The sequence below is a fragment of the Festucalex cinctus genome, chromosome 1 (genome assembly GCF_051991245.1).
Source record: "Festucalex cinctus isolate MCC-2025b chromosome 1, RoL_Fcin_1.0, whole genome shotgun sequence".
Lineage (NCBI taxonomy): Eukaryota > Metazoa > Chordata > Actinopteri > Syngnathiformes > Syngnathidae > Festucalex > Festucalex cinctus.
Window position 1 is genome coordinate 104,471 of NC_135411.1, and position 19,837 is coordinate 124,307.

The following is a 19,837-nucleotide window of genomic DNA, read 5'->3' on the forward strand; positions in this document are numbered from 1 at the left end:
ATCAGTATCAGTGAGTACTTTTTAGGTTGTAGCGAAATGTATTCATCATTCATAAAACTAACAATACATTCTTTTTCATATTTATAAAAATTGCTTACCATGGCAACTAAGAAAGAATTGCCATATTGACAAAATTTAAATTGATTATAGTGGTCTTCAAACTACAACATACCTTCATGACAAACTGCCGTCTTATCTTGAGTTTGCAGATGTGCCACAACATATGCAAACTCTCCACCTTTGGCACAAATGCTGCATCTGTATCGGTTCAAGCCTTCCAAAATGGGTGCTGGTAGGTGTCCCATCTTTATAGACGGTTCGATGAAGCTGAGTGCAAATTAGAACACATTTTATTTGTATAAATCTTTTGTCATCCGACTGTAGAATTGGCCAATTACAATCCAAAAACATACCAACAGAAATAGAAAAAACTGGACTCATGTAAAGATTTCTGAACGTTCATGCCACAACAGAGTAAAATTATGTTATTATTCAAATCCCATCGATACATTAATGGTAATTAATTACGTAGCTACGCTATACAGGCCTATCTGCTGCAAATATGTGACGTATTGGGCGTACACCATTTTGCATTACGTACAGCGTCACGGTGGATTCCCCATTTGCAAGTTACTACTTTTAGGTCAGCATATTGTACGGTACACAGGTTCAAACTATTGTTCCATGTGAAATAACAATTGGAATTCAACGAGAGAGATATGGAAAAAAAACATTGTGTTCCACTAAATCATTTCAATTCATTTTTCAAACTTTCTGTGCGGGAAACGAACTTTTCTTTAGCGACCTATGTGCTAATGTTCATTAAATAAAATACATGTCCACTTACTTTCTGCTCCCGACTCGTCATTTTACAAATTATTTCGTGTCGTCCCCGGGAACTTTTTGAGAACTAAGAGGTTGTGATAATGGATGGAATGATTTCGTTTCGTAGTTCTCGTGGCGACCGCTCGCTGCAGAGAAGTTGAGAACAACACTACTGGATCACGACAGCAGCGTCACTTTCCGTCAATCAAGAGCATAGGGGCGTTCCGTTCCGTGGGCGTTCCGTTCCGTGGGCGTTCCGTTCCGTGGGCGTTCCGTTCCCAGTCTGCGGTCTGCAATCAGACTCGCGATCAGTTGCGTTATTTTTTTGACACACTAATTTGTGCATAATTAATTAACCTAAAATAATGTGTTCAACAACAGCCTTTTAATATGTATATAAGGCAAACTACATATGAACGGACATTTACATGTCAACATGACAGATTATAGCCGTCAGTTATAATCTGCAGCCACTTGTCAGGTTGATGTTACGTTTTCAAAACAAAATCAATTTCAAAATAGGCTAAGACACAACACACGATACAAGTACATAGATCAATCATTCATTTAGCAGTAGAAATTTCTGCACCATTTTAAATGTCAATTCCTAAATGAGATCATATCAAGCTTCATTCATCAACCGCTTTTCTCACCAGCACACTTGTGCCTCTCAGCGTTGCCCTTTGTTGGGAATCTATGACCACAAACTGAGCAAGAAAATGGTTTCTTATCAGTGTGGGTCTTTGTGTGTCTTTTTAGCGTTTCATTAACAGTAAATTTTTTACCACAAACTGAGCAAGCAAAAGGCTTCTCTCCAGTGTGGATTATTGTGTGTGTTTTTAAGTGTACCCTCTGAGCAAATTTTTGACCACAAACCAAGCAAGCAAAGGGCTTCTCTCCAGTGTGGCTTCTTGTGTGTATTTTTAAGTGTCCCCTGTGAGCAAAATTTTGATCACAAACCAAGCAAGCAAAGGGCTTCTCTCCAGTGTGGCTTCTTGTGTGTATTTTTAAGTGTCCCCTGTGAGCAAAATTTTGATCACAAACCAAGCAAGCAAAGGGCTTCTCTCCCGTGTGGGTTCTTGTGTGCGTTTTTAAGTATCCCTTGGAAGAAAATTTTTGACCACAAACTGAGCAAGCAAAGGGCTTCTCTCCAGTGTGGGTTATTGTGTGTGTTTTTAAGTGTACCCTCTGAGCAAAATTTTGACCACAAACTGAGCAAGCAAAAGGCTTCTCTCCAGTGTGGGTTCGTGTGTGGATTTTTAAGTATCCCTTGTAAGAAAATTTTTGACCACAAACCAAGCAAGCAAAAGGCTTCTCTCCAGTGTGGGTTCTTGTGTGTATTTTTAAGTATCCCTTGTAAGAAAATTTTTGACCACAAACCAAGCAAGCAAAAGGCTTCTCTCCAGTGTGGGTTCTTGTGTGTATTTTTAAGTGTCCCCGGTGAGCAAAATTTTGACCACAAACCAAGCAAGCAAAGGGCTTCTCTCCAGTGTGGGTTCTTGTGTGTATTTTTAAGTATCCCTTGAAAGCAAATTTTTGACCACAAACCAAGCAAGCAAAGGGCTTCTCTCCCGTGTGGGTTCTTGTGTGTCTTTTTAATTTTTCCTTTTCAGGAAATTTCTTACCACAAACTGAGCAAGCAAAGGGCTTCTCTCCAGTGTGGGTTCGTGTGTGGATTTTTAAGGATCCCTTCTGAGCAAAATTTTGACCACAAACTGAGCAAGCAAAAGGCTTCTCTCCAGTGTGGGTTCGTGTGTGGATTTTTAAGGATCCCTTCTGAGCAAAATTTTGACCACAAACTGAGCAAGCAAAAGGCTTCTCTCCGGTGTGGGTTCGCGTGTGCGTTGTTAAAGTTTCCTTCCTAGAGAAACTTCGACCACAAACTGTGCAAGCAAAGGGTTTATGACCAGTGTGGCCCATCGCGTGTCTTCTCAAATGAGACTTGGAACCAAAGGTTTTTCCACACTGAGAACATTTCCACCGTTTGCCATCAGTGTGACATGTCACATCATCGTCACACTGTTCATCGTCAGCAGTGTGAGCAGCGTGTGACGCGTCTTCACCATCTGACATAAGAGCTAACCGGCTGTCATCATTTGTCATTTGTTGTCTGCTTGGAGACTCCGCCCCTTTGTTCTCTTCATATTGACGTTCATCTTCAGTCTTCAAATGGACACCAGTCACGGGCAACTCTGTGAAGTGCTCCTCCTCTTCAATGTATGGTGGCAGCTGCTCCTCTTTTTTGATGTTGGGAGGCTGTTGCTGCTGCTCTTCTTTAACTTGCAGAGGCTCCAAGTCCTCCTCCTGTTTCACGCCAGGGAACTCTGGCTCCTGCCGCTCAGGAAAAATATATTTTTCACCGACATCTGCGAGACACAAGATACACATGGTTTGGTAAAGTTAATTTATTGTGATGTTATGTATTTTATATTGAAGTTTATCACATGGGCCACATGAGTGAATGAATAACAAATCTATACACAAGTATTTTTTTTTTTACTTTTAAACATTTTTTTTTTAAACTCAACAAGTGAGTCACATCCTTTCAGGGCAATTCCCAAATGATTCCACAAATTAACACCTAACAGATACACACCTTTGCTTAATATTTGTTCTTGGTTTTTTTGTTTTGTTTTTATAGACATGTGCACCCCTTATATCATAAGGACTGTGTCTAATTTGGTGCTAATTTAAACTCAACCAAGTCATAAAATTTCATTGTATTTAATAAATAATGGATGTGTTGATTCAGTATATTTTGATTAATTAATAATTCTTATAGCTCTCTTTTGCAATTTGAATACAGAGTTGGTGTTTGTTTTATTTGCATTTGCCCAGATTTTCACACAATAGGTCAGACATTGTAAGAATAATGAACTGTATAATGTATATAATGAGTTCATGTTCAGGACATCCTTAGTTTTATAGAGTATCCCTATGATTTTTCACATTTTCCTTTTAACATTTTCTATGTGTGGCTTCCAAAATAATTTATCATCAATAACTACTACAAGGAATTTGTTTTCATACACCCTTTCTATTTCAATTGAATTAACTTGGGCTGGGTTCAAAATATTGATATATCGATATCGTATAGATACGCCTTTTCATATCCCAATATCGATACATAAAGCCATGTATAGATATATCGACCCCGCCCCCAACACACACACACACACACACACACAACACATTCAACACACACAAACAAATGCTTCCGAGCCCGTGTCACTTACACGGTGGAAGCCAGTATCGATCATCTCCCCACCCACCCCATCCCCTCAACCACCATTGGAGCATTTGCACAAAAAACAATGTGAATGAGTGTCAGTGTTTTTTGTCACTTTTTTTTTTTTACATAGCCTGTACTGTGGTTGTAATTGATTTAATTATTATTTATTGTTTTTATAAGGCCATGTTAAATAAACCAGTATTAATGTTACTGCAATTGATTCAATTCTTAATGTAAATATTCATATTTTTACTAATGCATTAAATTAGAGCAAGAAGTTTCTACTATTTGCAGCACTGGTACTTTTGACTGTCTAAAATAGGTGCTGCATGAATTCCTCAAATGAATCAAAAATCGTTGTGAATCATTAATCGAATCGAATCGATCCTGGAAATTTGAATCGATACCCAGCCCTAGAATTCACCATAAATTCATCCATCCATCCATCTTCCTCCGCTTATTCGAGGTCGGGTCGCGGGGGCGGCAGCTTTAGGAGGGAAACCCAGACCTCCCTCTCCCCAGCCACTTCAACCAGCTCCTCCGGCGGGATCCCAAGGCGTTCCCAGGCCAGCCGGGAGACATAGTCTCTCCAGCGTGTCCTGGGTCGTCCCCGGGGCCTCCCGCCGGTGGGACATGCCCGGAAGACCTCCCCAGGGAGGCGTCCAGGAGGCATCCGAACCAGATGCCCGAGCCACCTCAGCTGGCTCTTCTCAACGCGGAGGAGCAGCGGCATGACTCCGAGTCCCTCCCGGATGACCGAGCTTCTCACCCTATCTCTAAGGGAGAGCCCGGACACCCTGCGGAGGAAACTCATTTCGGCCGCTTGTATCCGGGATCTCGTTCTTTTGGTCAAGACCAGTGGCGCTCCTGCCATTAGGCAGATTAGGCAGATGCTAGGGGCGCTCGTGAGCAAAAGGACGACAGGGAAAGGAGAATTTATTTATTTATTTTTTTTACTTTTATCAGTCACGTAAACGTGCACCTTCTGTTCAAGTAAAGCATGGCTTGCCAGCCAACCACATACATCCTTTCAAATTTGGCTTTGATTGACATCTACGGCTAGCCAATGGTAATCGGGATTGGGGGGGGTGACGCGTGCTCCGGAGACGCGCATTAGCCAAATCTACTTCCGCATTAGATAGTAGTGCACGTTCGCCGGCCGGCGCTGACCCAATGACTGAGCAGTGAGCAAACGCCAAACCTGGATCCAGGATGACACAGTTGACATGGTTGGGAATCCTGCGTTCACTGGTCCACTAAACAACGTTCACAAGTGAGTGGCAAACTTTTGTTTTGATTAGTCAAGCCACACAGCACGGACAAATTGTAGCAATACACAGTATGCGGTTAACAGACCCACGCAGTCGCACATACACAACAAATACTTTGGAGCATAAAATTATTTATCACTAAAGCATAGTTGCAGTACAATGCAAGTTGAATTCTCTTTTCTTTTTTTTTTTTATTGCCAAGTTTGTCACGGTTGATGACTGTCACTAAGTTATAATAATAATAATAATAATAATAATAATAATAATAATAATAATAATAATAATAATCAGCACTTTACACATCCTTATGGATTGATATTTTTCACTGAACCCATATGTCGTTTCTGTATATTATCGACATATCTCAACTCAATCTTTTTTTATAAAGCCCTTTAAAACATCCATTGCTGCATACAAAGTGCATGGAATAGAAATCAGTCTCGCAGTGGACACAAGTGAAAGAAAATAACACAAAATAAAATTAATTATAGTAAATATTAGTAGGTAAGTATAAAAGCAAAAAAAAATAATTAAAAAAATATATAAGATGTAGGGAAGTGAATAAGTAAATATAACTATAAATAAAATAACACAAAATACAGAAGGCACCATGAAACACTGAAATGATGCGAAGTTTCATGCTGAGTCAAAGACCAAAGAATAAAGATGTCTGGCAAAAATGATCCGAAATTTTATCCATATCGTACAGCCCTAAATCCAAAAAGCAAATGAAGGCAACTGCTAGCTAATCTCAGATAGAAGCGGCTGGGTCACAGTCATTCCGCCGCTTTTGCAGTTGTCACAATGCCACTGTTCAACCTGAACAACATTAGATTTAGGTTGATGAAGTGTGCTCCCCCAAAAAAGGTAATGCCCCCCCTGCACTTTCTTTCTGGCGACAGGTCTGGCTCTTTAGTAAAGAAAATGAAATGAAAATGCTAGTATGCTGTCCTGGCTCAAACCTTCAAAAAAAAAAAAAAAAAAAAAAAAAGGAAAAAAAAAACTGATCACGGTCAGATTCTCAGGTGGATGTGCAGGCTGATACAGCACGGATGTCATAAATTAACTGGGCTGCTCATGCTGTCGCGAAAAGTGAAGCTGGCGGCGGCCATCTTGTGTTGCCAAACCTACAGTAAGTTGACTTTTCAGCAGCATTTTTTCCACGTTATTTTCTTCCTCTACAGCGAAAATACCACTGTGACGTACGGTTCTACCATTAAGTATGAAATAACTGTGGGAAATGCTCTAAATGTAAATATTTTGTGGTTGGTCTAATAATTTGAGTGGGGGTCGTTTTTGTGGTTGGTCTAATAAGTTGTGCACGCTCTGGGAGGGGGGGCACTACCAGAAATCCTGCCTAGGGTGCCAAGTTGCTTAGGAACGCCACTGGTCACGACCCACAGCTCGTGACCATAAGTGAGGGTCGGAACGTAGGTCGACTGGTAAATCGAGAGCTTCTCCTTTTGGCTCAGCTCTTTCATCACCACGACGGACCAATACAGAGTCCGCATTACTGCAGACGCTGCACCGATCCACCTGTCGATCTCCCGTTCCATTATGCCTCACTCGTGAACAAGACCCCAAGATACTTGAACTCCTCCACTTGGGGGAGGATCTCATCCCCGACCCGGAGAGGACACGCCACCCTTTTCCGATTGAGGACCATGGTCTCGGATTTGGAGGTGCGGATCCTCATCCCAACCGCTTCACACTCGGCTGCGAACCGCTCCAGTGAGAGTTGGAGATCCCAGCCTGAAGAAGCCAACAGCACCACATCATCTGCAAAGAGCAGAGATGCAATGCTGAGGCCACCAAACCGGATCCCCTCCACGCCTCGGCTGCGCCTAGAAATTCTGTCCATAAAAATTATGAACAGAATCGGTGACAAAGGGCAACCTTGGCGGAGTCCAACCCTCACCGGAAACGAATCCGACTTACTGCCGGCAATGCGGACTAAACAGGGACCGAACCGCCCGTATCAGGGGGCCCGGTACCCCGTACTCCCGAAGCACCTCCCACAGGACTCCCCGAGGGACACGGTCGAACGCCTTCTCCAAATCCACAAAACACATGTGGACTGGTTGAGCGAACTCCCACGCACCCTCAAGGATCCTGCTGAGGGTGTAGAGCTGGTCCACTGTTCCACGGCCAGGACGAAAACCGCACCGCTCCTCCTGAATCCGAGATTCGACCTCCCGACGGACCCTCCTCTCCAGCACCCCTGAATAGACCTTACCAGGGAGGCTGAGGAGTGTGATCCCTCTATAGTTGGAACACACCCTCCGGTCCCCCTTCTTAAAAAGGGGGACCACCACCCCGGCCTGCCAATCCAGAGGCACTGTTTTCACCATAATTTATATTAGAATATTAGAGATGAAAACACAAATTTCAGAAAACGGGTTGCTCATTGGTTGAATTGATTTTTGATTATTAAAAGTTAACATTTGCCCAAAAAAAAAAAAAAAAAAAGTCTACTGGGAATATATAGAAATATGGTTGACGTATTGTAACTTGTTCAACCATTTTTCATTGTGGAAAAAAAAAAAAATATGCAAAAAAAAATTATGCAAAAATGTTGCGGAGTCAAGGTGTGAGACTAGGGTCAACACAGTATACATTTTGATCAACATGACATCAGCAACTAATATTGTAGGAAACAAGAGAAAATTGTACATATTCATTTGCATACAGCCTTAAAAAAAAAAAAAAAAAGACCTCCGCTTATTTTTAACAATTTTTTTTCTCATTATCTGTAAATTTCAGCTTCTTAGCTCAATAGCTTCCAGGCCATGTGACCTATTGACCCCAAACCAATGCAGCATCATAGTGCCATGTCTGATAGATGATGCACACCTTTTATTTTATTTTATTTTTTTCATTTTAGACTTCCACTTATTTTCTGCTTAATAGCTTCTAGGTCATATGACCTATTGACCCCAAATTAGTTCTGCCTCAAAGTGGCATGTCTGCTCGATGACACACACCTATTTTCTTCTCAATTTCAACCTTTCCTTCATTTTAAATGACCGTTAACTTAATACTGTACATATCAATGTTATTGCTCAATATCACCCCACAAGAGTGCATTCCCAGTGAAATTTGAATTGGTACTGTTATTGTGAAACAGCTTTTAAACTGTTAATAATAATAATAATAATAATAATAATAATAATAATAATAATAATAATAATAATAATAATAATAATAATAATAATAAAACCAAGCATACTTTAAACTGCGTTTGAATTCAATTTTATTTTTGAAAACCGATCTTTTATTTTGAAAACCCAATGTTGTTCTCGGTCACATTCTCCGCGCCAGCGTCTCTTCGAGCACACTACCGTAAATCCTAGAAAAGGGCGAACAGAAAAAAATGAAGTGCGGCTGACTTGACCGCGTAAAAAGAAAAGGCGGCTGACTTGACCGCGTAAAAAGAAAAGGCGGCTAGCTTTACCTCAGTTGTAGTTCTGCTAAATCCAATTCGTATCGACTGAGAAATGTACCAAACCGACTGAAGAAAAAAAAACTGTGTATCGTAACAAAGTGACCCGGTGAAGAGTCATTACAGAAATAAAAACGTACATATGGTTGAAAAGTGTCGATGAAACAAGTGACAAACCTGCTCTGTTCAACACAACTCGAGGCTGCTTGTAAACGGCGTCCAGCAGTTGACGTTGTCGCTCGTTGTCCTCCTGTGCTCCACAAAGCTCCTCTTCGTACTTGACTTTCACCATTGTGAACATCTTCACACGATATTCACGACACTTTACGCTCACGATTGACGTCTGCTGAGCCAATTTGTCGACAGCAAACGCGTCTCGTTTTTTGGCGCCGAGCAAGCTAAGCTAAGCTAAGCTAAGCTAAGGCAAAATAAAGAGGGCCGAGAGATACGATTGAACCAGACACGAAACGTAGCAATTATGTTTGACTTCAATAACGTAGTGACGGGGCAAAGTGTCGATGTGTCAGTTCGTTCCGTACGAATTCGTGTTGAATTATTTTTATAGTGAAGCCGAGCGTAAACGCGTCGTGCCTGGAATGGAGTCGCTCTTCTGCTACCACGTGAAATCTACGGCAATTACAGTTGGACAAATCTCATGTCACGAAAATGTTAATATTTAATTTTACTGAAATATTTTTTTTTAAAAAAGCTCATAAAATTATACGTTTAATTCTAGATTCATTTGGTTAATAAAAATAAATAGACCTTTAAACTGCACTCGGACGAATAAGAAGAAACATGTTTACTTCCTGTACATACGAGTAGCCCAGTTTAGTTTTTATTTTTTTAAATCTCTATTCACTCAATCAGTATACAAACTATTGGGGGGGAAATAATACAATCATTGTATACCCTATAAACAATTAGAACATAGAACACGCCAGGAAAGTTAAAACATACAAAAGCTAAACCAAATAAAATCAATAGTATAACTGAAAGAAAAGAAAATAGTTTGATACAAAATCATATAAATAAATGATAAGTTTGCAATAGTTATACGTTTTTACAGCTTTTGGATACAGACAACCAGAAAATGACAAAAAATAATTTCTCATGGATACAAAAAAAAAATAAAAATCAATAAAGGATTGCTTCTTATGTGTAAATTTAGACTTATGAATGTAAAACTTCGCTAGAATAATCATAAGATTTATCAAATGAAACTGTGTATGTGTGATTGGTCAATGCTCGTTTGGGGGGGCGGAGTTTGCAAAAGGTCAATTACGGATACAACTCACCTGACTTTTGGCAGCGATATTCGGCCGAGCAAGAAAAGAAAAAGTGTAGTCAATAGTGCATAGAATTTGCCGGCACTCGACTAGAACTTTTACTGGCTCAAATCTTAAAAAAAAAAAAAAAAAAAAAAAAAAAAGACCAGAGACTCTTGGGTGGATTTACAGATTTACAGTCTGAGGTAAAACAGCAAGGATGTTTTAAAAAAAACTGTGCTACTAATAATTCTGGGGTACATTATCACAATTCATTATAATCCACATTTATCCAGATTTCTCCTTACTTTGGAAGCATGTATTATTTTGGTATATTTGAATTTGATAATAATGTCGATACACAGTTTCATTTGATAAATCTTATGATTATTCTAGCGAAGTTTTACATTCATAAGTCTAAATTTACACATAAGAAACAATCCTTTATTGATTTTTTTTTGTATCCATGAGAAATTATTTTTTGTCATTGTCTGGTTGTCTGTGTCCAAAAGCTGTAAAAACATATAACTATTGCAAACTTATCATTTATTTATATGATTTTGTATCAAACTATTTTCTTTTCTTTCAGTTATACTGTTGATTTTATTTGGTTTAGCTTTTGTATGTTTTAACTTTCCTGGCGTGTTCTATGTTCTAATTGTTTATAGTGTATACAATGATTGTATTATTTCCCCCCCAATAGTTTGTATACTGATTGAGTGAATAGAGATTTAAAAAAATAAAAACTAAACTGGGCTACTCGTATGTACAGGAAGTAAACATGTTTCTTCTTATTCGTCCGAGTGCAGTTTAAAGGTCTATTTATTTTTATTATCCAAATGAATCTAGAATTAAATGTATAATTTTATGAGCTTTTTTAAATAATTTTTTAAAGTAAAATTAAATATTAACACTTTCGTGAAATGAGATTTGTCCAACTGTAATTGCCGTAGATTTCACGTGACAGGCTGACAGCAGAAGAGCTACTCCATTCCAGGCACGACGCGTTTACGCTCGGCTTCACGATAAAAATAATTCAACACGAATTCGTACGGAACGAACTGACACATCGACACTTTGCCCCGTCACTACTTTATTGAAGTCAAACATAATTGCTACGTTTCGTGTCTGGTTCAGTCGTATTTCTCGGCCCTCTTTATTTTGCCTTAGCTTAGCTTAGCTTAGCTTAGTTTAGCTTAGCTTAGCTTAGCTTAGCTTAGCTTAGCTTAGCTTAGTTTAGTTTAGTTTAGTTTAGCTTAGCTTAGTTTAGCTTAGCTTAGCTTATCTTAGCTTAGCTTAGCTTAGCTTAGCTTGCTCGGCGCCAAAAAACGAGACGCGTTTGCTGTCGACAAATTGGCTCAGCAGACGTCAATCGTGAGCGTAAAGTGTCGTGAATATCGTGTGAAGATGTTCACAATGGCGAAAGTCAAGTACGAAGAGGAGCTTTGTGGAGCACAGGAGGACAACGAGCGACAACGTCAACTGCTGGACGCCGTTTACAAGCAGCCTCGAGTTGTGTTGAACAGAGCAGGTTTGTCACTTATTTCATCGACACTTTTCAACCATATGTACGTTTTTATTTCTGTAAGGACTCTTCACCGGGTCACTTTGTTACGATACACAGTTTTTTTTTCTTCAGTCGGTTCGGTACATTTCTCAGTCGATGAGAATTGGATTTAGCAGAGCTACAGCTGAGGTCAAGCTAGCCGCCTTTTCTTTTTACGCGGTCAAGTCAGCCGCCTTTTCTTTTTACGCGGTCAAGTCAGCCGCCTTTTCTTTTTACGCGGTCAAGTCAGCCGCACTTCATTTTTTCTGTTCGCCCTTTTCTAGGATTTACGGTAGTGTGCTTGAAGAGACGCTGGCGCGGAGAATGTGACCGAGAACAACATTGGGTTTTCAAAATAAAAGATCGGTTTTCAAAAATAAAATTGAATTCAAACGCAGTTTAAAGTATGCTTGGTTTTATTATTATTATTATTATTATTATTATTATTATTATTGTTATTATTATTATTAAACAGTTTAAAAGCTGTTTCACAATAACAGTACCAATTCAAATTTCACTGGGAATGCACTCTTGTGGGGTGATATTGAGCAATAACATTGATATGTACAGTATTAAGTTAACGGTAATTTAAAATGAAGGAAAGGTTGAAATTGAGAAAAAAATATGTGTGTGTCATCGAGCAGACATGCCACTTTGAGGCAGAACTAATTTGGGGTCAATAGGTCATATGACCTAGAAGCTATTAAGCAGAAAATAAGTGGATGTCTAAAATAAAATAAAGGTGTGCATCATCTATCAGACATGGCACTATGATGCAGCATTGGTTTGGGGTCAATAGGTCACATGGCCTGGAAGCTATTGAGCTAAGAAGCTGAAATTTACAGCTAATAAGAAAAAAAATTGCTAAAAATAAGCAGAGGTCTTTTTTTTTTTTTTTTTTTTTTTTTTTTAAGGCTGTATGCAAATGAATATGTACAATTTTCTCTTGTTTCCTACAATATTAGTTGCTGATGTCATGTTGATCAAAATGTATGCTGTTGAGCCTCGTCTCACACCTTGACTCCGCAACATTTTTACATAGTTTTTTGCATATTTATTTTTTTGCACAATGAAAAATGGTTGAACAAGTTACAATACGTCAACCATATTTCTATATATTCCCAGTAGACTTTTTTTTTTTTTTTTTGGGGGCAAATGTTAACATTTAATAATCAAAAATCAATTCAACCAATGAGCAACCCGTTTTCTGAAATTTGTGTTTTCATCTCTAATATTCTAATATAAATTATGGTGAAAACAGTGCCTCTGGATTGGCAGGCCGGGGTGGTGGTCCCCCTTTTTAAGAAGGGAGACCGGAGGGTGTGTTCCAACGATAGAGGGATCACACTCCTCAGCCTCCCTGGTAAGGTCTATTCAGGGGTGCTGGAGAGGAGGGTCCCTCGGGAAGTCGAATCTCGGATTCAGGAGGAGCGGTGCGGTTTTCGTCCTGGCCGTGGAACAGTGGACCAGCTCTACACCCTCAGCAGGATCCTCGAGGGTGCGTGGGAGTTCGCTCAACCAGTCCACATGTGTTTTGTGGATTTGGAGAAGGCGTTCGACCGTGTCCCTCGGGGAGTCCTGTGGGAGGTGCTTCGGGAGTACGGGGTACCGGGCCCTCTGATACGGGCGGTTCGGTCCCTGTTTAGTCCGCATTGCAGGCAGTAAGTCGGATTCGTTTCCGGTGAGGGTTGGACTCCGCCAAGGTTGCCCTTTGTCACCGATTCTGTTCATAATTTTTATGGACAGAATTTCTAGGCGCAGCCGAGGCGTTGAGGGGATCCGGTTTGGTGGCCTCAGCATTGCATCTCTGCTCTTTGCAGATGATGTGGTGCTGTTGGCTTCTTCAGGCTGGGATCTCCAACTTTCACTGGAGCGGTTCGCAGCCGAGTGTGAAGCGGTTGGGATGAGGATCCGCACCTCCAAATCCAAGACCATGGTCCTCAATCGGAAAAGGGTGGCGTGTCCTCTCCGGGTCGGGGATGAGATCCTCCCCCAAGTGGAGGAGTTCAAGTATCTTGGGGTCTTGTTCACGAGTGAGGGCATGATGGAACGGGAGATCGACAGGTGGATCGGTGCAGCGTCTGCAGTAATGCAGACTCTGTATTGGTCCGTCGTGGTGACGAAAGAGCTGAGCCAAAAGGAGAAGCTCTCGATTTACCAGTCGACCTACGTTCCGACCCTCACTTATGGTCACGAGCTGTGGGTCGTGACCAGTGGCGTTCCTAAGCAACTTGGCACCCTAGGCAGGATTTCTGGTAGTGCCCCCCCTCCCAGAGCGTGCACAACTTATTAGACCAACCACAAAAACGACCCCCACTCAAATTATTAGACCAACCACAAAATATTTACATTTAGAGCATTTCCCACAGTTATTTTATACTTAATGGTAGAACCGTACGTCACAGTGGTATTTTCGCTGTAGAGGAAGAAAATAACGTGGAAAAAATGCTGCTGAAAAGTCAACTTACTGTAGGTTTGGCAACACAAGATGGCCGCCGCCAGCTTCACTTTTCGCTACAGCATGAGCAGCCCAGTTAATTTATGACGTCCGTGCTGTATCAGCCTGCACATCCACCTGAGAATCTGACCGTGATCAGTTTTTTTTTTCCTTTTTTTTTTTTTTTTTTGAAGGTTTGAGCCAGGACAGCATACTAGCATTTTCATTTCATTTTCTTAACTAAAGAGCCAGACCTGTCACCAGAAAGAAAGTGCATTACCTTTTTTGGGGGAGCACACTTCATCAACCTAAATCTAATGTTGTTCAGGTTGAACAGTGGCATTGTGACAACTGCAAAAGCGGCGGAATGACTGTGACCCAGCCGCTTCTATCTGAGATTAGCTAGCAGTTGCCTTCATTTGCTTTTTGGATTTAGGGCTGTACGATATGGATAAAATTTCGGATAATTTTTGCCAGACATCTTTATTCTTTGGTCTTTGACTCAGCATGAAACTTCGCATCATTTCAGTGTTTTATGGTGCCTTCTGTATTTTGTGTTATTTTATTTATAGTTATATTTACTTATTCACTTCCCTACATCTTATATATATTTTTTATTTTTATTTTTTGCTTTTATACTTACCTACTTATATTTACTATAATTAATTTTATTTTGTTATTTTCTTTCACTTGTGTCCACTGCGAGACTGATTTCTATTCCATGCACTTTGTATGCAGCAATGGATGTTTTAAAGTGCTTTATAAAAAAAAGATTGAGTTGAGATATGTCGATAATATACAGAAACGACATATGGGTTCAGTGAAAAAGATCAATCCAGAAGGATGTGTAAAGTGCTGTTTATTATTATTATTATTATTATTATTATTATTATTATTATTATTATTATTATTATTATTATTATTATTATTATTATAACTTAGTGACAGTCATCAACCGTGACAAACTTGGCAATAAAAAAAAAAGAAAAGAGAATTCAACTTACATTGTACTGCAACTATGCTTTAGTGATAAATAATTTTATGCTCCAATGGTTGCCAAATGTGTGATTGGTCAATGCTCGTTTGGGGGGGCGGAGTTTGCGAAAGGTCAATTACGGATACAACTCACCTGACTTTTGGCAGCGATATTCGGCCGAGCAAGAAAAGAAAAAGTGTAGTCAATAGTGCATAGAATTTGCCGGCACTCGACTAGAACTTTTCCTGGCTCAAAGCTTAAAAAAAAAAAAAAAAGACCAGAGACTCTTGGGTGGATTTACAGATTTACAGTCTGAGGTAAAACAGCAAGGATGTTTTAAAAAAACTGTGCTACTAATAATTCTGGGGTACATTATCACAATTCATTATAATCCACATTTATCCAGATTTCTCCTTACTTTGGAAGCATGTATTATTTTGGTATATTTGAATTTGATAATAATGTCTATACACAGTTTCATTTGATAAATCTTATGATTATTCTAGCGAAGTTTTACATTCATAAGTCTAAATTTACACATAAGAAACAATCCTTTCTTGATTTTTTTTTTTTTTTTGTATCCATGAGAAATTATTTTTTGTCATTGTCTGGTTGTCTGTGTCCAAAAGCTGTAAAAACGTATAACTATTGCAAACTTATCATTTATTTATATGATTTTGGATCAAACTATGTTCTTTTCTTTCAGTTATACGATTGATTTTATTTGGTTTAGCTTTTGTATGTTTTAACTTTCCTGGCGTGTTCTATGTTCTAATTGTTTATAGTGTATACAATGATTGTATTATTTCCCCCCCCAATAGTTTGTATACTGATTGAGTGACTGGACAGCTGGTGAACGAGCGCACACCCTCTAGATGAATCGATTCTTAAAAAAATAAAATAAAATTCAATCGTGACAGTATTATCAATTCACCGTTGAAATTTGACTTGACCAAACCAATGTGTGTGTTCTTCTTGTGTCCTGCAGACGTCTCTGAGAAATATCTTCGTCCTGACCAACAGAAGGTGAAATCTCCTCAAGTGAAAGAGGAGGAGGAAGAGCATCCTTATTTTAAAGAAGAAAAAAAGTCCCCTGGTGTCAAAAAGGAGGAGGTTGAGGATGACGTCACCAAGTCACCAATGACCTTCAAGTCACCAATGACCTTCGCCCCTTTAAAGAGTGAAGACGAAGTCAAGGGTGAGAGTGAGGAAGGCAGCAGGGCGGAGCCTCCAAACAGGATCTTAAATCCTCAAAACATGATTCCAGAAAGTGATGCAGACCACTGGGGATCATCAAAAGCAAAAAGTGATGACATGAGGTCCCTTTCTTCTCATGATGATGATGATAATGATGATAATCTGGATGGTAATGATGAACACGCTGCTGATGATAGGTCATGTCACACTGACGACAAATCTTGGGAATTTTCGCACTGTGGGAAAACATCGAGTTCAAAATCAAATTTGAAAATTCACTTGAAAATACACACTGGGGAAAAACCTTTTTCTTGTTTAGATTGTGGCAAAAGCTTCTCTTTGAAGTCAAATTTAACAAAACATTCAAGAACACACACTGGGGAAAATTTTTTTGCTTGTACCCACTGTGGCAAAAGCTTCTCTCAGAAGTCACATTTAACATTACATTCAAGAACACACACTGGGGAAAAACCTTTTTCTTGCTCAGATTGTGGCAAAAGCTTCTCTCAGAAGTCAGCTTGAACAACACATACAAGAAGACACACTGGGGAAAAACCTTTTTCTTGCTCAGATTGTGGCAAAAGCTTCTCTCAGAAGTCACATTTAACAACACATACAAGAAGACACACTGGGGAAAAAACTTTTTCTTGCTCAGACTGTGGCAAAAGCTTCTCCCGGAAGTCAGAATTAACAACACATACAAGAAGACACACTGGCGAGAAACCTTTTTCTTGCTCAGACTGTGGCAAAAGCTTCTCTTTGAAGTCAAATTTAACAAGACATACAAAAAGCCACACTGGCGAGAAACCTTTTTCTTGCTCAGATTGTGGCAAAAGCTTCTCTCACAGGTCATATTTAACAATACATACAAGAAGGCACACTGGCAAGAAACCTTTCTCTTGCTCAGATTGCGGCAAAAGCTTCTCTCACAGGCCATGTTTAACAATACATACAAGAAAACACGCTGGTGAGAAACCTTTTTCTTGCTCAGATTGTGGCAAAAGCTTCTATCAGAAGCACCATTTAACAAAGCATACAAGAAGACACACTGGTGAGAAACCTTTTTCTTGCTCAGATTGTGGAAACCGTTACTCTGACCAATCATGTTTCAACAAACACACAAGATCACATGGTGCGAAGGAACCATTCAGTTGTGGTGTTTGTGCAAAAAGATTCTCTTGTGAAAAGCTTTCTGAGAGACACGAGTGTGCTGGTGAGAATAGCAGCCATTAGGGGTGTTAAAAAAAATCGATTCGGCGATATATCGCGATACTACATCGCGCGATTCTCGAATCGATTCAATAAAAAAAATCGATTTTTTTTTTTTTTTTTTTTAAGAGCTCAGAATTGTTCATTCGGTAGTCTTACCGATTCAACGTCTTATCATCATTGCCTTTTTCTTTTTTTTGTGTGTGTGTGTGTGAATCGATTTTTAAACTTCCATTTTTAATGGAAAAATATTCAACAAAATGTCTGACTTCGGGTTAGGATTCACACCTTGAGCATGGAAGAATGTTATATGAACGGAACATTAAGCCTTAATATTTTATTTTAATCCTGTTCAAACATGAAACAGATTACAACCTCTATAAGACTGAAATTTCAGATAAATAAATAATACATTTTCATATCAATCTTACACTCTACAAGCGTACTGATTAGTATTTTCTAAATTTGAATGAAAAAAAATCGCAACAATCGACTTATAAATTCGTATCGGGATTAACCGGTATCGAATCGAATCGTGACCTGTGAATCGTGATACGAATCGAATCGTCAGGTACTAGGCAATTCACACCCCTAGCAGCCATCTTTGAAGCTTCAAAAAAATGAAGGGAAGTGAATCTGATATGTTATTTCGTAATAACACAACATTCAAAGCTGCCTGGGGCCTGTCATAATGATTCACGTTCATTACTCAAATAAAAGTAGAGATATTAGGATTTCAGAAGACTTAAGAAGTATCAACTCCAATGTCTTACTTAAAAGTGTAAATGTAATGCTTTCAAAACTACTCAACCTGTTAATATTAAGTTTTTGACGTTTACTGTTCATGTGTTTAAAAGTCAATTAATGTCAGTTTTTTTATGTAATTTTGGAAGCTATTATTGTTTGTTTTGCTTCTGAATGTTGTTAATGGTTGTGTTTGCTGAAGTTCGTAGGTGTTGTGTTTTTTGCTTGCGTGAAGCACATTGAGTTAGTTTCCTTGTGTATGAAATCGAAATAAAACCACCTTGTGTTGCCTTGCAATTTTCCGCAAATCAGCGTCGAGAATACCTTCAGACACACAAAGCCATCTGGGATTCAAATTTGCTGTTGAACAGTGTCATCTCTGAAATGATTGACGTGATGGGCGTTTCGTCAACATTGAAGGAAGGTCCGTCAACGGCGGGCGTCCGTTTTGTTGTTGATTGGCGATTGACGGCTAACTTAAAAAAAAGGACGAATGAACCATTGACGGAAGTAAGTTTCCTTCCGTCAATGTAATCATCAATCCGTCACACCGTCAATTAACATATCCCAATGACAGACATCAAATTCGTCAATAAATGTGTGACTGTGTGTAAAATAGATAATAGATACAGTGGGGCAAATAAGTATTTAGTCAACCACCAATTGTGCAAGTTCTCCTACTTAAAAAGATTAGAGAGGCCTGTAATTGTCAACATGGGTAAAGCTCAACCATGAGAGACAGAATATGGGAAAAAAACTCAGAAAATTACATTATTTGATTTTTAAAGAATTTATTTGCAAACATGGTGGAAAATAAGTATTTGGTCAGCTACAAAGAAGCAAGCTTTATGGCTGCCAAAGAGGTCTAACTTCTTCCATTGAGGTCTAACGAGACTCCACTCGTTACCTGTATTAATGGTGCCTGTTTTAACTCATTATTGGGGTATAAAAGACACCTGTCTACAACCTCAGTCAGTCAAATTCCAAACTCCACTATGGCCAAGACCAAAGAGCTGTCAAAGGACACCAGAGACAAAATTGTAGACCTGCACCAGGCTGGGAAGACTGAATCTGCAATAGGTAGAACGCTTGGAATACATAAATCAACTGTGGGAGCAATTATTAGAAAATGGAAGACATACAAGACCACTGATAATCTCCCTCGATCTGGGGCTCCATGCAAGATCTCACCCCGTGGCGTCAAAATGAGAACAAGAACGGTGAGCAAAAATCCCAGAACCACACAGGGGGACCAAGTGAATGACCTACAGAGAGCTGGGACCACAGAAACAAAGGCTACAATCAGTAACACATTGCACAGCCAGGGACTCAAATCCTGCACTGCCAGACGTGTCGCCCTACTGAAGCCAGTACACGTCCAGGCCCATCTGCGGTTCGCGAGAGAGCATTTGGATGCTCCAGAAGAGGACTGGGAGAATGTGTGATGGTCAGATGAATCCAAAATAGAACTTTTTGGTAGAAACACAGGGTCTCCTGTTTGGGGGAGAAAGAATACTGAATTGCATCCGAAGAATACCATACCCACTGTGAAGCATGGGGGTGCAAACATCATGCTTTGGGACTGTTTTTCTGCAAAGGGACCAGGACGACTGATCTGTGTAAAGGAAAGAATGAATGGGGCCATGTATCGAGAGATTTTGAGTGAAAATCTCCTTCCATCAGCAAGGGC

General features: G+C 39.6%; 1 protein-coding gene and 1 pseudogene across 1 annotated transcript; one reads left to right on the forward strand and one right to left on the reverse strand.

Moving 5' to 3' along the window:
- Positions 1 to 17,390, forward strand: part of LOC144006143 (uncharacterized) — a 37,685-nt pseudogene extending 20,295 nt beyond the window's left edge.
- Positions 1,266 to 9,378, reverse strand: LOC144011494 (uncharacterized). Its single transcript, XM_077511626.1, has 2 exons — positions 8,948 to 9,378; positions 1,266 to 3,191 (listed from the first exon to the last, which is right to left on the reverse strand). The coding sequence occupies exons 1-2, from the start codon at positions 9,069 to 9,071 to the stop codon at positions 1,462 to 1,464; spliced, it is 1,854 nt and encodes a 617-aa protein (XP_077367752.1). The 5' UTR covers positions 9,072 to 9,378; the 3' UTR covers positions 1,266 to 1,461.
- Positions 17,391 to 19,837: the final 2,447 nt, after the last annotated feature.